Genomic DNA, 23,132 nt, shown 5'->3' with positions numbered 1-23,132 from the left:
ATCAAATAGCACGGGCATGACCTATCCAGTTTTTACAACACTGATCTTTTCATCTAAATTTTGCATTTGAATTTTTGCCCTTAACTGTACGTTCTTGTACTAAATAAGGTCTAATTAATTTATTTAATCTACAAATACTGCAGCTGACACAGAGGTTTTGCAGGGTTTTTGCTGTACAGTTTCTCTGCAGTCATTCAGCAAAACCTGCTGTGCTGCAGGCCCCAGGCTACCCATATAATTACTGTGTTATGTACAGGGTTATACCTGCTCCTGCATGCAAACCATGCATATCAGTGCCTTATATTATTTAAAGCATCTTATATAATGTGCATACCAGTATCACAGTCCATTGGCATTTACTGCTATAAGTTTTTTGCACTCAAAATAATAATATTAATAATATAACAAAAAAAAAAATCCTGTCAAGCATAGTTTGACATAAGTGAGAATAAAATGTAATTAACTGAAACTTGAAGTAATGATTCAAAACCTGTTATGACTACAACCTGTTATTACTACTGAATGACAGGCATATGTTTGTGACATCCAGGTATATTCCAGTTAGTTTGTGAAACTTTTCTCTCATTATTAGGCTGACACGTCTTATGAAATTTGCTCTATTTGCAGGCATCTGGCATACATAATATGTGAAGTAAAGTGCTGAGTGCAGTATAATGAATGCAACACGAAAGCGAAAATCACACTTCCTGCTCCCTGTCAGCTCTGTGCTTCAGCTCTGAAAACACATATGAGCATCTGACATTCCAATAACATCAATTTTCATATATTTGGGGTACTTGGAATGATAACTGGCACAGATGCACACAAATTTATATTCAGCACACCTACACATACACAGTGCTGTAAATCCAAGCATAAGCAAGTCACGAGCACTGAACAGATGTTCAGAGGCTTTCTTTCTCTAATCTCTCTCTCTCTCTCTCTCTTACTCTGTCTCCCTCTCATTCGGGATCTCTCAGGTGGTGATGAACCAGAGGTCCTGCTGAATCAGCTCTCTGTCCTGCTGTATGATTACTCCACAGACCCAGACAGGCTCTGATAAAAACGAATTTACCCTGCTCTCCTAAAACTCAATCTCAACCTGATAATACAATCAGTTCGATCCACTGCTGGCTTCATGTTGCAGAGACTTACATAAGTGTTTGAAAGATATTTATTACTAGTGAAATTAAAGAAGATGCCTATGTCATTTCAGTTCGGTTGACTTCGCTTTATTGACTTATTTTAAATCTAGTTGTTTAATATGTCTGGAGGATTTGCTAAAAGTAGCAGCATCCTGAAAAAGAAATACCAGAATCAGCTAGGATTATTTTCCTTTGTAGACTCGAGAACACCATAGTCAGCATACTGTAGCACTGTGCAGACAATTGCTCAACGTATCGAGGTCTTCACTGTGTGTGCGCGTGTATGTAAGTGTCCACTGTTTAGGTTTTACCAGACTAAATCTTTTATTGTCCGTTTTTGTTACATGACAACAGAACATTTTTCCTGCTCATGTCCTTTATAGGAGAGATAATAATTAGAGTATCTGTCTGTGAGCTGTTGACCGACGTGTCTATCTGCAATGAAGTGTTCTGAGCAGCTACATATACAGGTATTTGGGTGCAAGAAATAGTGATAGAGAAATAGTAATAAAATAAACAACAAATTTAAAAGTGCAACTTCTAAAAAGTGCATTTTGAAGAACTATATACATTAAGTATTTAAAAAAAAAAAAAGAACAGTAACCAGTAACACAGATAAAGAGCAAGAAAGAGAGTGACAAAGAAAGACAGGAACAGAAAGAGAGTCAGAAAAAGATGGAGAGAGAAAGAGACAGAGAAACAGGGACCGCTGGGGACTAGTGTGCTGCATCCACAGCTATGTAATTATTCTTGTTATGTCAAATAACCATGCCAGAACAATAACCACGCAATCACAAAAGAGCCCCGGACGTTCACTGCTCTCTGCAGCGCTACTGATGCAAAGAAGAACAAGGGAGAGGGAGAAAGCAAGCAATTCATGTTTACAAAGAGAGAGCGAGAAAGAGAGAGAGAGAGAGAGAGCGAGAGAGAGAGAGAGAGGGAGAGGGAGAGAGAGAGAGGGAGAGAGAGAGAGAGAGAGCTCACTTCTCTGCCTGGTGTGTACACTGAGCCGCAGTATTTCCCCATTTAAACAAGAAGGTATTAAAAGTTTTCTTTCGTTTCTTGCTTTTGTCCACACCAAACATACATGAACAGCTCTTATATATGATGACCACTGTGTTTGATTTTAATTTATCTTTGTATTTATCTTTTTCTGCAAAGTACTGAATATTAACATTAAACTTTTATGCAGTGGTCATCAGTGAGGCGTAATACAGACTCAGATACCCAGACAATCTTAACTCTCTAAATAGCAGAGAATATGCCAACAATGTGAAGAAAGAAAAACATGCACGTACTTCCTTAAAGATTGCCAGAAATTCTATAAAATATATGAGGGCAAACCTGGACTTTTGATTGTGCAGAATAACAGAACACAGTTCTGAAAGTGAAAACCAGCTTTATTCATCCATATAATCCCCTGCTACACTAATGCACTTATCTCAGTATTTTACTAGTTCAAAACATCTGTAAATACTGTATCAGTTCAATAAGAATTTTCATCACAAGTCCTGGTTTGATTTGAACATGCTGGTAAGAATAGGGCTTTTACAAAAAGCAACCAACCTCTGAATTCAGTAACAAGTCAATTCAGTAATCGTTTATACCTGTTAGGGGAACAAGGAGTGCTTTACACTGTCAGCACAGAGCATCCTCACCTGCCACACTCAAATGAAGTGAACTCTCTCTCTCTCTCTCACAAACACCTTTTTTTTTTAACTATCTTTAACATGACATTAATATTTTTTCAAGGCAATGACTACACAGAATCATCATTTATAATAAAACCTTTACCAACTTAAGAAACCACAATAACATTATTATTGTATTCTATGGGGAGTACCAGACATATATATTGTATATTGGAAAAATATGTTGAGTTCCAATGTTTTGCGTCCTTTAAAATATTTATTAAAATTTCCAAAACATCTCACAGTTTATATCAAAGATGAAAAAACAGCTTTAAAATAAGTTTTAAAAATAAGGTGTTCATTGAAGATTGGTATAGAATTTTAGATGTTATTTATAAATATGTATGTTATTTATTTATAGATTGTATTTATTTATACATTTATACATGTATTATAAATATATAATTTTAGGGGATGCTATGTAGAATGTTTGTAAAGATTTACCAGAAACACACTGCAATGAGAATGGCAAATAGTCCAGGAAAATCACTACATTGATTCGGGGTAAATTAACATAATGGGCCTGAACTGACTTAAACAGCCTTAAATTGATTGTACATACATGCGATAGTACACATTCCACAAGGGTTAAATGCAAGCTGCAGCTGCTGGGGAAAAAGGTGGGAATCAGAGAAATGTTCCCACAAGGTCAAAACTGTCAGATAGTCCTATTATTCTGGGGACATTTGCTCCCGATCAAAATTAGAAAGGGGTGGGGGGAGTGGGGGACACCACATGCCACCCCACAAACAAACAAACATTCTTGTAATTAGGGCATTATGTGGACAGTATTCCCACCCATGAGTTTTGGGGACACCCCTTTACAGTGATCCTCTGGGTGTGAAAAAAAATCAGGCATGTACAATTAAATTTTCTACACAAATATTACTTCAAATTAGTTTTACAGTAAAAAAAATGTGCTTGATTTTTTTAACAAACCAATTAGTGGGGACCAAATTTGCATACACAGAAAATTAACTGATTTTCATAATGTTGTGGGGATATCACTGGTGACCTTATTTGCATACACACATTTAGCTGATGATAATGATGATGTGGGGACATCACTAAATAGCTAACTTGCATACACACACGGTATATTAGGCCTTGTTCACACAGGCGTTAAATTGTTGGATAAACGAACGCGCTCTGAACGTCCTAGACGTTTATGGTGCGTTTTGTAGTAGCACTCGATTGACTTCTACTCTGGCGTTCGTTTGCCTCTGTCTAACGCCAGCCAGCAGCCCAAATTGTAGTTTGTGTGTTAACCAGTAGAGGCAGTGTCGGGACCTGGATATGAAAGCCCTTGTCGTTTTATTTGAGATGCCTCTTTTAATATGGACTATTTTGCTATGTTAGACATTAATCTCCTTGTTTTAAAAATTCTCGTAACACGGCGACGTAGAGAGCGCAAAAAAAAAAAAAAAAAAAACGCAGCCGCTACTGGGTTCATCCTCTGACTGCACGATGTCGGATTAAAGAAAGTTTTTTTGTGGTTTCTAAAGTAATGCGAAAATTTCCACGCAAGTTTCTCAATTACTATCGGAAGTCACTTTCCACTTTTGATTGGCTGGATAAACTTCCTCCGACATTTTATTTAGCTTTTTTCCCCGCATTTGCCTATGTACTGTATAGCATGTAGGATCATGGGATATATCCGGTCCTCTAAAGTGTAAAATGAACGCAAAGAGAACGCACTGAAAGGGATTTGAACGCCAAGAAAAGCTGCATGCAAAGTTTTTTTTACGCCAGCACATGGCTTTTATGTGTTTAAGCTCCTTATGACTAAAGAATTGTTTCTTAATTTTGGTTATACATACAGTAGCACTGACAGCCAAACTTTTATTCATAGCTTTATTTTCAAAGAATGCAATCAAAACCCCCAAGTAAACTGAAATGCCTTTGTCCATCATTTTGTTGTAGCTTTTTATTTCTTTAAGAAAAACCATCTAAGAAAGCCAAGAACTTTAAATAGAAAAGAGTATAAAATGTATAAACCATTGATATTCTTTCTAGTTAAAAATACACAGCAGGCGGTACAGCAGGGTGTCTAAGATGACAGCGTATGTAAACAAGCCAATGCTAGAAAAACTAAGATAATTATAAGATAAATTAAGTCAGAACTGCAACAACACAGGAGCTTACTAACAAGCCTGAACAGGGCCACCTCAAAAATATCAAGAAGATATATTTCTAGGAATGAAATAATCCATTCTCGAAAGCGACGATTCGGTTGTAGACATAGAATTTTACACTTCCCTGAAATACAACATGACATAATGAAGGTCTTCATGTATCTGTCCATCGCATGGACCTCATCCAAGTCCCAAGACTTCCTCCTTTTTTGAGGCAGATCCTTTGCCTAAATGTAAACATTAATTTACCAATAGAGTAAACATTAATTTACCAATCTTAGAAACATTTGCTTTCAGAAATTTAGACAATAACAGTTGAAGTAGACCTAGAAATATTTAAGAAACATAAATAATTACAAGGACAACATACTTTAATATCTGCAGAACAAATGTCATAACGTACTGTATGAATGAAAATGTTATCTTTGGTTAGTTTTATTGTATAAAAAACTAATAACAGAGCAGATGGAAATACAAAGACAATTTAAAAACATTTAGTGCATACTAAAGAGGAATATACAACACAAAACATATATGGGGTCAGGGGTAGCTCAGTGGTTAAGGCATTGGACTACGGTTCGGAAGTTCTCAGGTTCAAACCCCACAACCACCAAGTTGCCACTGTTGGGCCCTTGAGCAAGGCCCTTAACCCTCAACTGCTCAGATGTGTAATGGGATAAAAATGTAAGTCGCTCTGGATAAGAGCGTCTGCCAAATGACTAAATGTAAATGTAATTAAAAAAATGCATTTCTCTAATTAATTAACATTTCAAAATCCTTTTAGAAACGTTTAACAAAGTTCAGGTTTAAGTCACTTCTGGGGACACTGTTCTACATTAAAATGTCTCCTCAACCATCATAAGACTTCCTTACACACACACACACACACACACACACACACAAACAAACTCCCAGCCAAACCTGCTTTATGGGGACTTCGTATAAAAAGTACAAACAGAACAGATGAAATCACAAAGGAGAGTCTGTTGGCACTTTAAATGTCACTTAAGTAATGATATTTCTCTTCTACATTTGTTGCCATGTACACTGGATATGTATTGACATTATAAAGGGTTTTCATGACCCAGTCAGCAGGTTATTAAGGGGATAAAACATAGATAATGCTCTAACAAACAATACTACTAAGATGGTGGAGATTTATCTGTTCAGTTGCTGATGATTTCATAGCATTGTTGGCCTTCAAAAGATGTTTGGACTTTGATGGTTGTTGCCATGTCTTCTGTAAGTGTGTAATCTGTAAATGTGTTGGACAATTAAAAACACTTAGTGCATGCAAAAGAGGAATATGCAACACAAAACAAGTATGTGGTTTCTTAAAAAATTGTAGCATTGCTTCATCATTTCAAGGTTACAGACAAGAGCTTTTGGAGAACTTTGGAATAAATATGAAGTATTTAGCCACACACACATTGTTTTCTAGTTACTACTTTAATATGCAAGTAAATGGACACTATAAAGGGTTTTCATGACCCTGTAAGCAGGTGATTAAGGGATGAAACATAGATAATGCTCTAACAAACAATACTACTAAGATGGTGGGGATTTACCTGATTAGTTGCAGATGATTTCGTAGTACTGTTGGCCACAAGATGTTTAGACTTTGATGGTTGGTGAGGTGCGCTCTAGATGTTGTTAGCAGTGTCCTCTTCCATATTCTGTAAATGTATTGGACAATTAAGAACATTTAGTGGATGCCTAAAGAAAAACATGCAACACAAGAATGTGCAATTCCTTATGAAAAGAAACATTGCTTGTAAGAATGGATTTATCATTTAAAGGTTAGACACAGGTGCCTTGGGCGGAGCAGTGACGACTAGCTAGTAAGGCGTTGGTGTGGGGCCATTATCCCCTAGCTTATGCATTATGCTAGGCTGCAAAGTTTGTTGGTCCCTGGTCAAGCTGTCTGCACGTTACAGAGGTGTAAGGCTTTTGCCTAAGATCAGGCCATGCAAGTCAAGCTGTGACTCTGAGTGTGTGTGGAGGGATGGCCGTGTTCTGGCCCAGGTGAAATGGCCACCTAATACAACAGCTTACCCTCGCTATTAGACTACATAGGAAGCACTGTGTCAATCCAGCCATTCTGTCTTGAGAACCGTTAGTCCTAGAGCTTAGCTTTTTTTGACATCAAGGGGAATGTTTAATTTTACTAGATACTAAGCTTTGTGCGTACACTCCTAAAATAGTGGTTTAAGACAGGATTTTTGATTTCCAAGGTCCAGAACAAACTTTTAATAACAATCTGACCAATCAGCTCAATTCTAACTACCTAGAAGTCAGGGGACCTCTAAATCATGACAAAAGTTAGAGTGGTATGTGCAAAAATGAGGGAGAATTGGTGAGAGAGGTACAAAAGTGGGACACCCATTCATTTTCAATGGGCCACGTATGTTTTTTTTTTTTTTACTTTTAATGGACATGATTTTTTTTTAATTAGTTGAGATTTTGGATGTTTTTAAAATAGCGTCTTGTTTTCCGATGCAACCAAAAATGGCCAAGCAATGGAGTTTTTTTTTTTTTTTTAAACGACCCGATTAATTTTTTTATGGGAAAAATAGGTCCAAAATCTTTTTGGATTTTTATTTATTTTTTTTTTTTTTATTCAGCAGGAAATTATTACAGATTGTGAATGAAGTATTCATCTTTATTGTTGGTTATCTCTATTGTTAATAAGCATATGTTTTAAACAATCATAAGATGAGTATTAACATGATAAATAGTCATAGAATCACTTTATGATTCATAATCTCAATAATCAGTTATTATTATTATATTTTTTTAAATCAACAGATTATTTGACTTTCTAAACTGTTGTTAACTGCAACCCTGATGTTAAAACAACCAAGGATGAACCATAACTATGATTCTAAAAACCAAACCCAAAAAAGAAAAAAATTGTGTTAAAAATTAATAGATGATTCAGGAAAGGAAAAAACTGTTAGACTGAGATCCATGAATCAACACACACTGCTCACACACACCTTTGTCTGGACTGATGTGTTCCAGCTGTGATGTCTCTCTGAGAAGTTACACACTGCACGGCGTCTGTGAGACGGCTGATCATTCATGACATTTTACCTTCACAAGAAAATGTTCACATATTAATTTTAATGTTTAGTGAGGTTCTTTGAGAATATTCAGTGTAAAACCCGTTGAAAGACAGAAAATAGCTGAGCATGAGCTTAAAAACAGTGTATCTCAGGTAATTTCCATCAACACAGCCCCAGCACTTCAGAGATGGACAATAAAAGGCCAGTATGAGCTGCACTACTGAGCTGTGCTGCTCCTCTCCAGCCCTCTGCTTCATCTCACACACTTTAAACTTAACTCACAGCTCAAATCCTGCTCTATAAACTTATTTCACAAACATGCGGCTGCTGTTTATCACCTTACATTAAGTGTAACTGAATAACTACAGGTGTTACATTAAACATTAATGAATGCCAACTACAGGAGCCAATTTAATAGATTTAATCTGTTTTAAGAGTTTACTGAACTTAAACTATGCGTATCCTAAACTGTCTCAGATGTCCGCTAGCATAAGTGACTCTAACATCGCGATTACTTTTATAAATAACAATTACACACAAAAGCAAACTTTAAAACGTGTATATACTGACATAAACACTTACCTGAGCGCTCACAGCTGTTTTCGTGGCCGTCCGCGTTAAACCGGAAGCGCGTTGAATAGGTGGGCGGGAACACCCAGGGCAGATGGAAAATGTAGTTCATTTCTAATTCCCACACGATGTTTCCAAACAAGGCTGTTATTGAAAAAGACTACAAATCCGCCAATGAATTTTATTCCACCGTTTAAAAAATAAAAAAACGTGATTTACCGCAAATTACCAAATTTAAAGACTAAAGTCTAAATTTCCGTCAAATACATGAATAAATAAAACATGATAATTATTTGTTTTCACTTATTACTCTTTAACTTAATTTAATAATAATTTAATTATCTTTTTTTTGACAACTTTACCGGTCTATTAAATGACTTTTTTCCACACCTACAGTTTATGCTTACTTTTAACTTAACCTTAAAAACGTTAATATTGAGAGAACTACCGCATCACTGTAAAGGAAGTCAGTCCTACTGTACGCACGTGCACGTGTTTATTATATACTATACCTACTGCGCATGTGCAGATTACCAACAGGCCTCTAAATGAACTGCTGTAATACGCGTGCGCAGTACAGTCATTTTCATAAATTAGACTTAAAATTAGACCCCGTCAAAAAAAAAAAACGGTTCAAGCATGACTAAAAAGAGCAACATGGAGCAAACGTTCACACAAACACACCTGTCCAGGGGGTCACTTATGTGCCAAAGCTAAAAACAGGGACTTATTTACACCCTCCCCAACACGATGCAATACTCCACCATTGTGGGGAACATGTTTTTTTGTCCCCATAAAGGTTTCGGTCCTCATAATGTTGGTGCGTATCCAGTGTGACGTTCCCGCAATAATTACATACACATGGACACACACGTGCACAGACACATGCTTAAGCACTCCCTCGTTTCTACCTTTCTACACACATGCACATGACACCCATCACAGACACAGAGACAAAGAAACACAATAAAGACTTTTTTTCCTCTTTCAGCTCCTTTTGTTTAGGAGCAGGGCTACTTGATTCCTTTATATATTTTTTCTCCGTTTTTTACACAGGATCCCCTTTCTGATGCAATCCTTCTTACGTTATCCAGGCTTGGAACCAGCACCAAAACAAACTGGCATTTGCAACCCGAAGTGACTGGGGACTGACTGGGAAGTGAGCCTGGGCCACAACGCCAAAAATGCTTTAAGCCCCTTTGTTTTGTCTACCTGCATACAGTATATATTTCTTTTTCTTCTTCTTTTGTTTTATTACTGCTGTACTTTTTAAAAAATATATTTTATACTTATTTACTGTAACAGTGCTTACCCTTATCAGTATTTTTATTTGTGCATACACACTGGAATACAAGCTTAAACAACACAAACATGAAAGAATAAAATGAAAAAAGGATGCATTAAACTTGAGATAAACTCTTGTATACATCAAAGAACAAAGGTTATCTGAAGACAATCCTACTACAGTATATTGCTACATTTTCCTGTTAGTGAGTCTGTACAGTATAGAGGAGTTTTAGAGTATACAGAGTTTGTTTAGCCACAGCATCTTCTCTCTTGGCATTCAGATTGCTCACTCTTTAATTCCAGTTTATTTATTGCTTCATCAGTTTTCTATCATGCATTAAACTGCTGATTGCAGCTTGTCTCCCTCACACTGTTTTTGCAGCTGTATTTTCTGCACTGAGATTATAGATCAAAGAAATGGACTTTAACAATGGCTTATCAACTCATTGATAAAACAGATCGCTACTAGGTGTGCAAAAGTCTGCTGGCAACTTAAGGCGCATAAAGTGAAAGCAGTTCGATTTCAGTGTGATGGATTCCTGCTGTAATACCTCTTCCTGTTTGCTGTGAACTATTGAGCCATCCCCATATACACCTATTAGACTAAGCATATTGACTTATTCAGACAGCATCTGTGATCCTGAAGGCTTTCTGCTGTGTGGAGGCTATGCAGTTTCTTTTTTTCGTGAAAGGCTATGAGAAAGTATTGTCTAAACACTGCTATATACTTTTTAATGATGGCTGAAATTGAACTCCTGCCACTCAAACAAATGGTCTCATAAACCTGTAGTACTGTAGATCGAACATATTGCATAACATAAGATAGAAAAATGATGCAGACAAAAACTGCAATTACAGAGTGACTAAGCCTGAAAATAAAGAAATAATTATTTATGTGCTCATTATAGTCACTAAAGCAGGTCTTAGTCTAGTTCAGTCAGCTCAGTGTGAACATTTCTACCCTGAAGGATTCTCACAAAGAGAAAGAAAACTTCCAATCGATATTCAGTTTTATCTAAGTCAGAAAGCAAAAGAGGCAACTGTCTGAACATACCTGTGCACTTTTTAGGGCTGCCAGGGCGTTTGCCATGCATTCCCAACTTGCATCCAAAGTTCTCCTCCCAAAATTCGGCAAACCATACATTCCTCCTGTTGTTAGATAAGCTGCGACTTCTGAAATACCTGTCGAACGCTGGGAAAGAATTTGAGAGATACTTGAACATGGGGAAAAAATCCCTTTAAAAAATATAATTGTCACTTCTCATCTTTTAATAATAAAACATGCTTTCTAAAATAGTTTTAAAAAATACAAAAATTAAGGTTTATACAGATTTTAGTCATAAATTTTGAAAATACAGTGGAACCTTGGATTACGAGCATAATTCGTTCAGGAAGTCGACTCGTATTCCAAAACACTCATAAACCAAATTTAATTTTCCCATAAGAAATAATGGAAACTCAAATTATTCATTCTACAGCCCCCCCCCAAAAAAAATACATAAAAATAATTAATACAAAATATAAAGTAAAAAATAAAACAAATTAACCTGCACTTTACCTTTAAAAAAAGTAAAAATAAATCCCGACAGATAAGTGTTTTGTTTGTGTATGTGTGTTTGTGATGTGTGTGCACACACACACACACATTAACAGAGAGACTGTTTTATCTAAAAAATTAGCAAAGAACATCGCTAATTACACCCGCGTGAGCGCATACTAACTGAAACACTGCTGTAAAGTAAAACAAAAACAAAACAAAACAAAAAAATTAACCTGCACTTTACCTTTGAAAAGAATCGCGAGTTTCTGTGTAGGGCAGAAATTGTGCGTCTATATGTGTGTGGGAAGCCGAGAGGAGGAGGGGGTGGGAGGACGGCTGTAAAGGCGAGAGTGTGTGTGTGTGTTGGTGTGAGTGAAGAAGCACGGTGTCAAATTATGCACACGCACATGACAGGCTGATACAGAGAGAAAGAGAAAAAATGGATCTTTACCCTTTAATGAGACTTGCTTTTGTACGCTTTATATGCGCACACACATGTATGTTATAATAAACAATACAAACGCCACGCGCTGTACACACAGGCATACAGACACAAAATAAAATATGGTTCACACACACACATGTGGTCACAGTGTTATAGTAAACAGTACACGCGTGCACAGATGTTGATTATACCAGTAAGAGACGAGCACTAACACCCAGCAAAGTAGACGATTACCTACAATTACGCTGCGCAAGAGAAAAAACATTGGCTCAGTTGTGATCACGTGACGCTCGGCGCATGCATGATACATGATACTCGGTACTCGTAAAACCAAGACAATGCTCGTTTTTCAAGTCAAAATTTATTTAAAAATTTTGCTCGTCTTGCAGAACACTCGCAAATTGCGTTACTCGTAATCCCGAGGTTCCTCTGTAGTAATTTCTCAGATTAATCTGATATCATTTTACCTTCCACTGAAGCTCTTTTAGGCAGAATAGTAATTGCCCCCTCAGCAACTTTTTCCTGCTGATGTACAGGAGAGATCTTCGAACCCCAGCTGTCTGAGCCCACCCAGAGAAAGTGATTTGTCTGATTGTTTCGCTTAGCGGCATCAAGGACACGTCTGAAAAGCAGATAGAACAGAATTAATGTTGACTACAGTTTAAGCAACTTTTAATTATTTATTTTCCCTAAAAGCACATTGAAGGTCCAAACAATCCTTAAGAACTGCATTTCTTACACCTCATCTTAATTTATGGGGGTAAAAAACAGAACAAAAAACTTTCACACCAAACTTTTTATACAGTTACATCTTTAAAGAGTTAAAGTGGAGAACAGACATTCAGACATTCTAAAAAGTAGGTATGATGTTGGAATACACCTTAAATGAGTCACCATCCATTTAGGGACACACAAGCACAAACACACAAACACATATTTTATAAGCAATTTTAGAATCACTATTTTAACAACCAGCATGCTTTTTTGTGGGATGAAAGTGGACAAGTGAAATATTGCCAGGGGAGGACAAGACACTACATGGGATATAAAGTACCATCAACAGAAACCTGACTTAAAGATCAGGGGCAACAAAAAAATAGCAGTAATCTCATCATTCCAAACCCAGTCACTAATATACTAGCTCAACAGAAGCAGGGTTATACAATACCAGAGAGGACCCCAGGTGCTAGCTTTGCACAGAGTCACCCACCCCCAAGACAGTCCAACATATAGTGGAAGTGGGTGAAAAATGGCATACACCAAACAGCACAACCAATTAGCTGGCATTTTATACGGAAGCATATGTACTTTGTACAGGCTATATCATCCAAAATCCATCAATGTGGTAGTACACACTGAACAAAAGGCAGTAGTAAAAATAGTTATGGCGGTCCTAATTGACAGCAACATCTGAAATAAGGAATAAAAGGAACTGGAGAGGTCTCTCTCTGAAGTAGCACTGTGGATCATGTGCAAAGTGAAAGCCAAAGTAAACACAGTTCAAATTACCCATAGTGTATGATCGAGTGTGTGTGCTTGTGCCCTACAATGGGTTGCCATCACCTTGTGCCCTAAGCGCTCCGGGATAGGTTCCAGGCTCTCAAGGCCTGGCTCACAGACTTCATGGCTTAAACAATAGGTGAATGGATGTGTATACAGTACTGTGCAAAACTCTTTACATTTTGCCAGAAAATTTAGACAATAGGTACAATGATTTATTGCAACATGTACAAACAAACATGTAAAGACAGTATACTGTATAACACAAATTGTATTATTCTAATGAATTCTATTCTAAAGTCAATATTTGACATAACCACTGCTATACTGTATAACACACCCTGAACACACTCAGGCAAGCTTTCCTGTAAACTTATACTGTAGGTATTTCTTCTTGAAGGACATTGCAAAGATCTTCTTTGGACATTGGCTGCCTTTTGTTCCATTATCTGTCAAGATGATCCCACATTTCTTCAGTATTGTTGAGATCCAGGCACTAGGAACATCCAGGCTTTTGACAGATAGTGTTCCATCATGTCTTTTCTATTAAGGTATGCTTTAACTGCATTGCCGTGTGAATGGAAAAAAATACATTCAAAAATAACAATTAATTCTGTCTCTTTAGAAGCAAAATATGAAAAAAATGAGAGGTGGCTCAAGACTTTTGCACAGTACTGTAAATACATACACACACATAATGCCTTATGATCTTTCACACATATCCCTGCTTGGGGCATTTGGGTTTGTGATTTAAAGGTGGACCTTTTTAATTAAGATTTTAGGTACTAATACCACCAAGTGAACCTTGTCTTCCGTGGATTGCTGGCTAATAATTAACTCCAGATATACAGTAAGGATGGGGATAACTAAGCCTTGTACCTGATGTCATCCTCATTTGCGAACATAATAATGGCACGAGCATTAGGAGTCTCAAGAAGCCGTAGGATGATCTTGTCGAACTCTCCAGGCCTAGGTTCTCTGGGGATCTTCAGAGATTGTGCAATGCACACACCACCTGAGGGAAAAAGAGGCACATGAGGTAGGAAGAGAAAGAGAGAGAGAGCGAGTAGAAAGAGTGGGTAAATGAGAGAGAAAGATGTGCACAGGAAAGGCAGACAGGAGGATGTGAGGGAGTGTAGGAGGAAGAGAGAAGAGGAGATAATGGAATGTTGAGAATGAAATTGTGTAAGATGAGAGGCGTAGAGAATGACAGGCACAGACAGGAAGAAAGGATGAAAGAGATATAGAAACAGGGACAGAGAAAGACAAAGAGTCAGGAAGGAGATGTGAGAGGAGAGCGAGAGGAAGAAAAAGGGACAGACACAACCTCAAACACAGATGCCATCATAACATGGAAAGCATGCAATCCAAATTAGATACAGTGAAAGATGAACAAACATATTCTGTTATCTCTGCTGAGCAGAAAAAAAAACAGTGTTTAGATTTAAATAACATCTGATAATGCCACCTTGCCCAAGGTGTTTGGGAACATAACATTTTTAACTCCTTAATTTCACAACCTAATGCAATTCTCACCAACTGAAACCATATTTAAATGATTTTTATAGAGATAGAGATCCTTCACAGCATTTAAATAGAATATATCCATTCCATTAAGGCTGTGACTAATCTCCGAGTTACCAAACTTTGGTCTTTTAAAATTGTTTAAATTTGAATTCTTTGTTGTCCCATTATTTTCTGCATTTGTGTGTGTCTTTTGTTGTCCCTGATTCGTTCCCCTATGAAGGTTCTGTGTTTTCTCTCCTTGAATATTGAATGTTTCTAATGTGCTTAGTTTGTATAACTGTTAAGGTCTACTTGTAAGCTTTTTCTTCTCCAGTGATGGAGCGTTGCAGTGATATAATATTGTTCTTCTTATCGGGCAGGAGACATTACTTGCTATGTTTAGATAGTGATTCTTAGCTATTAGTGGTTCAATGATTGGTCAGGATATTGTTTCCGTCAATGCAGAATACACAACAATCGAGTCGAACCAATAGCCATCCATAGTGATAGGTTGAGCAAAATGCCACAAGTCCAACATGTCTCCAAACATGTATTAATAGTTATTACTTATTCTGAATGACATTCTTTTAAATGCTGCTATATGGTTCAACAAATTATTGGTTAGTTAATTTTTCTTTATTTTGTACAAGTTTAAATATGTGAATTGCAACAAGCACTAGAGGCCCACTGGGACAGAAATTACACTGCCCTAGGTACAGTATGAGAAGCAAAGGAGAGGACTGCTAATCACAAAGTTTGAAATTTGGGCTAAAATTAATAAATGTTCCAAAACAAAGTCAAAGTAAGTGTATGCAGTGTGTCTGTCATTTACAGAACCATTTCTGTTAAACAGTGTATTTCAAAGACTGGGAGCAGTACAGAAGGATTATAAAGTGAATAATGTCTCACCCGCTATCACTCTACAGTATACTCTCACGCTCACTCATTGTCCATACCGCTTTATCCTGTATTCAGGGTCATGGGAGACCTGGAGTCTATTTTAGGAGACTTAGACATGAGGAAGGTACACCCTGGACAGGGTGCCAATCCATCGCAGGGCGCACACTTACATGCTCATTCACACACTACGGGCAATTTAGGAACACTAATTATCCTAAGCTGAATGTCTTTGGACTGTGGGAGGAAACCAGAGTAGCCGGTGGAAACCCACCAATCACAGTGTAATGCTCACCACTAAACCATCGTGCTGCTTGGATAATACTTGTCTTCCAGAAATTAATTTACACCATAGTACCCTTATTTACCCAGAGCTCAGGAAAACAATACATATTTCCATATTTCTCCTATTTAAGTTTAGGTGTTCTGTGTGTTGTTTAAGAATAAATTTGGCAGTAATCTGGCAACCCTGCTTAATGTTTAAAACTACTGAAAAGCGTATTTAAAAATACGCTAGACTAGATGATGTTAACTCATGTTAAATTTCACCGGAATGCAACCTACTGTATAGCTCACTAAATCAAACTTTCAAATAAAATGTTATAGCATCAACTTAATCAAATGTGATTCTTTGTTGTACCTACAGTATCCTGCCACACAAAAACCTATGGTCATCACATAAGCTTTTGGATCATTGTTCATGTGTTTATGTGTGTTTGCTTGTGCTTCTGACCAGGGGTGTTGTATAGGGGGAAAAGTGGGACTGACTGGCCAGGGCCTCAGCGTTAGGAGGGTCCTTTAAAAAAAAAAAAGAAAAAAAGTTTATTGTTGTGTCAAATTATAAATTTGTGTCAAAAATTATCTGAATTCATCAGGGTGACTGAAGAGAAATTTCCCCCAAAAAATGATGCCTATGATGCTCTGATGCCAATTTCAGGTGACTGCTGACACCTATGCGCATCGCAAATCATGTCTTTCCCCGAAAAAGTGAAATTTGTGACGCAAATTGAGCTTGAACAGTGGCAACTAAAAGTTTTTCCAAGCAATCTTCTATATCGACAGCAGTTTCAACTGAAAGCTTAGCAACACTAACATGAAGAAGCATTAAGCTTTATTATATGTTGGACTAGTGTTTCTAAATCTGTGTGCACTGAGGTAAAAAAGGCATTTTGATGAAACCAGTGCATTTCAGGGTTAAGGTTAGACGCTGCTTCTTAATAAAAAATAAATTAATGAATTGAAATTAATAAAACATTTGTATGTAGTGACTTACAGTATATGGTAACTGATGTTATACTTAGCTTTTGCTAGCTGCAATGAAACACCATCAAACAGCACACTAGTGTAGTACATGTAGTATATTCGCAAAACCATTAGACTGCTGTGTGTGACATCTCTAACTGTTGGATTCAATAACATCAAAAGAAGACTAACAGATATTATATTATGTCATATCATTATGTCATATCATTGTACATATACATTATACATTATAAACCTAATGCATATAATAAACCAAATGCACTTTAACACACTGCTATTACTCAACCAAAGTACTGTAACTTTAGTGTTAATTATATACATTTTATAGCCTTCATGCATTTGAACCTTTACACTGTGGGATAGGAAAGCTTATTATTTTTGACTGTTTTTGAAAATAAAAAATGTCCCTATGAAGCCTTGTTCAATTGTCTTTTATTATGCAGTATAGTAAGCATTTTTTTCTTTTTACCATGGGTTTAATAAATAAGCTTATAAAAATGAAAAAAAAATAATAATAATGCACTTCTTAAATGCATCCCAAGCAAAACTTTATATAAGTTTATATAAGATATACTTATATAAAGTAATTGTAGGGTTGAAATGTGGGAAGATTTCAAACTATGCTGAAGACTTATGGACATATCATTGATCTTAATTAAACATGGTAAGTGAAGTGATAATTACTGACTTCACTAATAACCACAACAGATTGTTACATTCAGTTGTCAATCAAAAACTGTCAATCAAAAACGGATCTTTAAAAAAGGAATGGAGTGGAATTGGATGAGAGATGTGGAGAGACTGCTTTTGTATACGGCCTAGTGTTCTTTTCTACACTTCTGTTCTGACCGTCTGTTCTGTGGAATACACTGCAGTTAAGCCACATGTAAACACCAGGTGGGGTGGCAAACCTCTTGCCTAGAGCAGCGAAATGTCAGTGGCATGCTGATCATGCTCACATTTAACGCCTTCTGTTTCATGCTCCAATCCCATCTAAACTCTAAACATGTACACGACATTCTAAAGATTTTAACCAAACTTAAACTGCCAAAAGAAATCTGAACCAGGAAGTTCCTATTCAACCATAAAGTCGCTGTGCTTTGAGGTGAGTGGGATGCTGCTAATTTATGCCTATGCCCCAATGTGACTTGTGTTGGAAAATGAGAAGGCCATGATGACAATAAGACACCATGTTGTGTTACAAGAGCAGTAAATAATAGCCTGTTATTATAGCTGATTATTAGTGTGTCAAAAAATATAGTGCTTGAAAATTCCATTTTGTTCTGAAAAAAATTTCAGCTGGCATCCATGTAAATTAAATGAAATAATAATAAAAAAGAGTGGAGAATGAACAGTCATAAAATATAGATACTGAACTAGAAAGTGTTTTTATTACTAATTTACATTACTAATGAAAATACTCTCACTCCTTTGTATCCAGAACAATTTCTCTTTATTTTTTACCTTATGTGAAGACAGGCCAGTCTTCAGGGTTAAATGTGAGGCAACAATACCGTAGATCTCCATCATCTCCCCAGCTCTACTGTAGGTTACCCCATTAAGCTTTGCACTGTCTGCTTTAAACACTTATTTCAGGACTGAAGCCTATCTCCGCTTGTTACAAGTCCATTTAATGAACAGGTGTGAGTTCTCCATTGTTCCAGTCCAGTTTTACTGCACCTTTATTAGTTGTTTTTTTTTCTCAGCCAGTGATTATGCTAAATAGATAGCCACCTTTCAAGGAGAACAGCCAATCTTTGTGTCTATGCATGCTCATCTGCCAGTGTGATTCTTCTTCATTTTGCATCTCAGTCATCATTATGCAAGCGCCTTTCTATTTAAACTGTCATGTTTGAATAAACCCAGTATTAAGATGTGTGATATGGTCCATAGAAATTTGTAGACTTAAAAAAAAAGTAATTTACTGTATGTAATCTTGTTGTATGAATAAACTGCTTGTGGTCCATTCCTTAGATATGCCACCTGTTAAGCTACTGCAATGTGTCTCAACCATTTATTTTAACTTGTTATGATCCTAAGACTGTCTGTCACTTGTCAATGCGTTTATATCTGCTTATATAACCAAAATGCGCATAGTAAGGCATTGTGATGAGGCTCCATCACAATGTCTTATATTAGAGCAATATCAGTGTCACAACAGTCAAGTACAACAGTCCAGGAGGCATATTGTTCTTTATGAGCACAACAAGCTTACGCAAAAATAAATCCAATCATGACGTCCTCAAGTCAAGCATGTTTCACCTAATTTCCCATGAGCCTCAACAAGCTGACAATGTCCACACTTGAACACACAGTTGCAAGCCTTACAATTTAGTGAGTTATGATTAATTCTGCATTTGATTAAGGGTCATGCAATTAGCAAACATGTCTCATTCAGTGGCAGGAAAATAATTGTGGGCTGTTTGAGAGTCAGGGTTGAAAAATAGTTTTACTGATTACTCGCTCCCTCTCCTAGTCTTTCAGTAACCACTTTATTGCAGTCAGGGTTAAGATGGAGCTGGAGCCAATCTCAGGAACGCAGGGTGAAAGGCAGGAGGGGCACTAGTTGATCACTGAACACCATGCACAACCATAATCACAAATTCATTCATGCCTAGGGGCAATTTAACAAAGATAATCAGTCTACCAGCGAGGAAAATAGAGAACTAATGGGAATCTCATATGGACACAGAAGTACCTGATCAGAAATGCTACACAGACAGTAAGCTCAGAAAAGCTTTAAAAAAAAACCTGAATCCTGAAGCTATAGACTGCCTTCCACCATGCCTCGATTTAGTTTGATTAATGTGCTTATATTCATAGGTGAAAATAGGCCAGAAAAGTCCTGTACTGCATACCACTTAAAAGATTCAGTGGTCGAATGCAGTACCGGAAAAAGAGGAGAGGGGTAGCCTGCCAAAGCCTTAAAGCCATAATTGTTTAAAAGTTATAATAAATTGCTTTTGAACTGTCCATGATGTGTTCTGATCTTTCATTACTGCTAGTTACCGTAAGCATAAACTTCCTCCAATGTGTTGGAATGTGTGCAAGTTCATGACTCACAGCTTTGTTCATGCAAGCTACAAAGATAACTAGCTTCTAACAAAAGGCTATACCCCAACTTTCTCTCTAGCGCATTAGCAATGGAACTATTTAGTGTGTGAAACAAGGAATCCTACACCCTACATAGTGCACCTGCTTTTCACTGTACACTTTTTTAGGATTTAAACCGAGAACAGTTAGTTAGCTGATACAGTGAAACCTCTTGTTGTCAATGAAGCCATAAGTTACAAAACTGTCGGCTCTGCGTTACTAGACTTTTTAAATATAATGTGCAAGTTAATTGAAGTTTAAAGTTTGATTTTTTTTGTATTATTTTTATATTAATATTTTTGGGATGTGGAAGGAATCATCTAAGTTTCCATTATTTATTTAGGTAGGAAATTTGCTTTGATATACGAGTAGTTTGATATACAAGCACGCTTCTGCTTGCAGTCCAAGGTTTAACTGTATTCTAAACTGGAAAAAGTAAATATAAAGAGAAACGTATAAGATTTACAGGACTGTCTATCAGCTTCATGGTTTATTCCCCTTACCTTTTTTGCTACATAGGAGTCTTAAAAAAACAAATTTAAAACTACTTCACAATCCTGCTTTACTCTTCACTGCTAAATAAATAATAGGAAAATTAATAATCAAAGTGCAAGAGTCATAATAACATAAGTCATATATCGTTGTGAACATAGTGCTACATGTACTGTATACTAATAAATAAATAAAAATCTGTGCACAATGACAATTTAGCCTGTATATTTGTTCTTCCCTGTAATGGCAATGTACAATGTAACAATATTATACTGTTGGTAGAAAATATAAAAAAAATTTGCCCATAAATGATTTATGATGATTTCACAGGACTCAAAGAAGAGACCTTGTTTTGTATGATGCTGAAGGTCGTTAGATAAGAGGCCAAATATTTCAACAGTATCAACCAAAACAACATATCAGTACATGTCACGGTGGCAAACGATGACAGTTTTTCCGTTTCAATAATCATGCCGTTAGCTTTCATTTTGGGTACAGTGTGGCAGACACACGTCACATTTCTAAAAAGGCAAGAAATATGCTACAAGATGATCTCTTGTCTTTCTTAGGCACACACAATATACCCATCTTGCAAAAGCTTGTTAGGAAGCGTAGGAGCGGAGGGCTTTGTGTTTAGTGTGTAAACAGCAGCAACCATTCACCAGCATAACCTGCACAAGCCAGCGTACAAATACGCTTACCACATCATGAATGCAACATAAAAAAATACACAACCAGAGGCTCAAATGATTACACCAACATCCCTGTTTTAAATAGGAGGATATTCTATATTGCACAAGACACCCACGAAATATGTTTCATTCAAATAGAACACACAAAATAGCATGTATGCAGATGTATCCAATTCCAAAAGGCGAATTTTTTGGGGGAGTTTTTGTAAAGTGTGTAATGTACAATGTACATCTATTACATTGAAAAAAAAACAAATAGTACAAAGTATTAGTGGATTCAGGAATATCAGAACTTTAGAAGTCTTCCATTTTTTTTCATATTTAGAATACTGAGCTAGGTTTACAGTGGTGTTGAAAAGCTTTTCCAGCAAGAAAGTGACAGCATTTGCCATCATAAATTGCAGATGTTGCCTAAGGAACACTGGCAACTTTGAAGTAGAGAGACAGGAAGTGAATGCCACAGTGAGAACAAACCACTGCCTGCTTTTGCCTCAGATTAAAACACCTAATTGGTGTGAAAAGATGTATTTGGTGTAGAAAAGCGACACGGCTGTAGTAAAAATGCATTTCTGTGATGGCATTTAACATTTAATTATTTAAATGGGATGAGTATTCAATAAGGAACCAGTAAAATATGCAAAATAAATTCTTCATATGACACATTGGTATTCAGTCCTCAGGCATAACTACAGACACAAGTGTTATTCAGAGAGCTGTGCAAAGTTATACACTCAGAGTGCAGTCTGAGTAAAACAAAGCCATGTTTTACTTACACACAATTCCAACTTTGTCCTTAAGTCAATGTTTCTTGTGCGATTACAGCCCAATTGAATAGCATTGTTCAATTCAGATCAGATAACATCCACGAGATGCCTTACTGAAAGGTATGTTCTGATTTTAGAATAAATTCAAAATAATAAAGTCAAGGCATGTTGTATATTATATATTGTACAGTGCATTGCGATAAAAATTAAATAGTTTTTAAAAATTCCACGATTTAACCCATCAACTCTCCATATATTCTAGATTCTTTACACATAAAGCGACATATTTCCAACTTGTCGGTTAATTTCAATGATTACAGCTTATAAAAAGTTAAGAAAAAAGATCTAGTAATATTTAAATATCTAGTAATATAAATGTTAGTAATATTGAAATATTTCCTGTCTAGTTTAAGAGAACTACTATTTATACAGTAAAGACACAGCGTATCTCTTAATCTACAATAGTTCAGTACATGTATAGAGAAAACTGCTGACTTCACAGTTGTCTGGAAGACAATCAACAACACCCTCCACAAAGAGGCTAAGCCACAGAAGATGCTGTATTAAAACATATTCATGGAAAGTTAGCAGGATGTGCAAAGTGTGTTAGGGAAAAATGTGCACAAGCAACAAGAATGCAGAATGCAGTCCTAAGAAAATTGTCAAGCAAAGCTGATTCAAGAACTTGGGAGAGCTTCACAAGGAGTGGATTGAGGCTGGAAACAGTGCACCGAGAGCCATCACGCACAGATATCTTCAGGAACTAGGCTACAACTGTTGTATTCCTAGTAACAAGTCACTCCTGAACCAGAGAAAACATGAGAAGGGTCTTACCTGAGCTTAAAATTATTTAGATAAACTTCTGTTAGGAATCCTGGTTAAGTCATTTTTCATCCAGAAAAATGAACACAGTTCAGGCTTCTGTGGTTTCAGGGTTTTTGCATTCTATTAGCAATATACTATATTATATTCTCATCTATTTCATGCTTGCCATCTTATAATTTGTATATCAATGAATTCTTTCTTTTTTAGTATGTATTTCCT

The 23,132-nt window shown here is 36.6% G+C and overlaps 1 protein-coding gene and 1 long non-coding RNA gene across 2 annotated transcripts in view; both read right to left on the bottom strand.

Annotated features, from left to right (window-relative positions):
• The window catches only part of grm8b (glutamate receptor, metabotropic 8b), a 156,351-nt gene that overhangs the window by 36,828 nt on the left and 96,391 nt on the right, over positions 1-23,132 (bottom strand). The window contains exons 4-6 of the mRNA XM_053477434.1: positions 14,261-14,396; positions 12,349-12,503; positions 10,951-11,088 (exon numbers count right to left, since the gene is read on the bottom strand). Of these exons, the coding sequence (XP_053333409.1) occupies positions 10,951-11,088; positions 12,349-12,503; positions 14,261-14,396 (429 nt within the window). The remainder of the gene's footprint in view (positions 1-10,950; positions 11,089-12,348; positions 12,504-14,260; positions 14,397-23,132) is intronic.
• On the bottom strand, positions 5,249-8,655 carry LOC128506859 (uncharacterized). The gene is made up of 4 exons (XR_008355755.1): positions 8,622-8,655; positions 7,971-8,067; positions 6,540-6,647; positions 5,249-6,226 (listed from the first exon to the last, which is right to left on the bottom strand). It is a non-coding gene; the product is annotated as an uncharacterized LOC128506859 (long non-coding RNA).

The sequence above is a fragment of the Clarias gariepinus genome, chromosome 2 (assembly GCF_024256425.1).
Source record: "Clarias gariepinus isolate MV-2021 ecotype Netherlands chromosome 2, CGAR_prim_01v2, whole genome shotgun sequence".
Lineage (NCBI taxonomy): Eukaryota > Metazoa > Chordata > Actinopteri > Siluriformes > Clariidae > Clarias > Clarias gariepinus.
The sequence above is the reverse complement of the archived record's forward strand: the minus strand, read 5'-3'. Positions and strand labels throughout refer to the sequence as shown.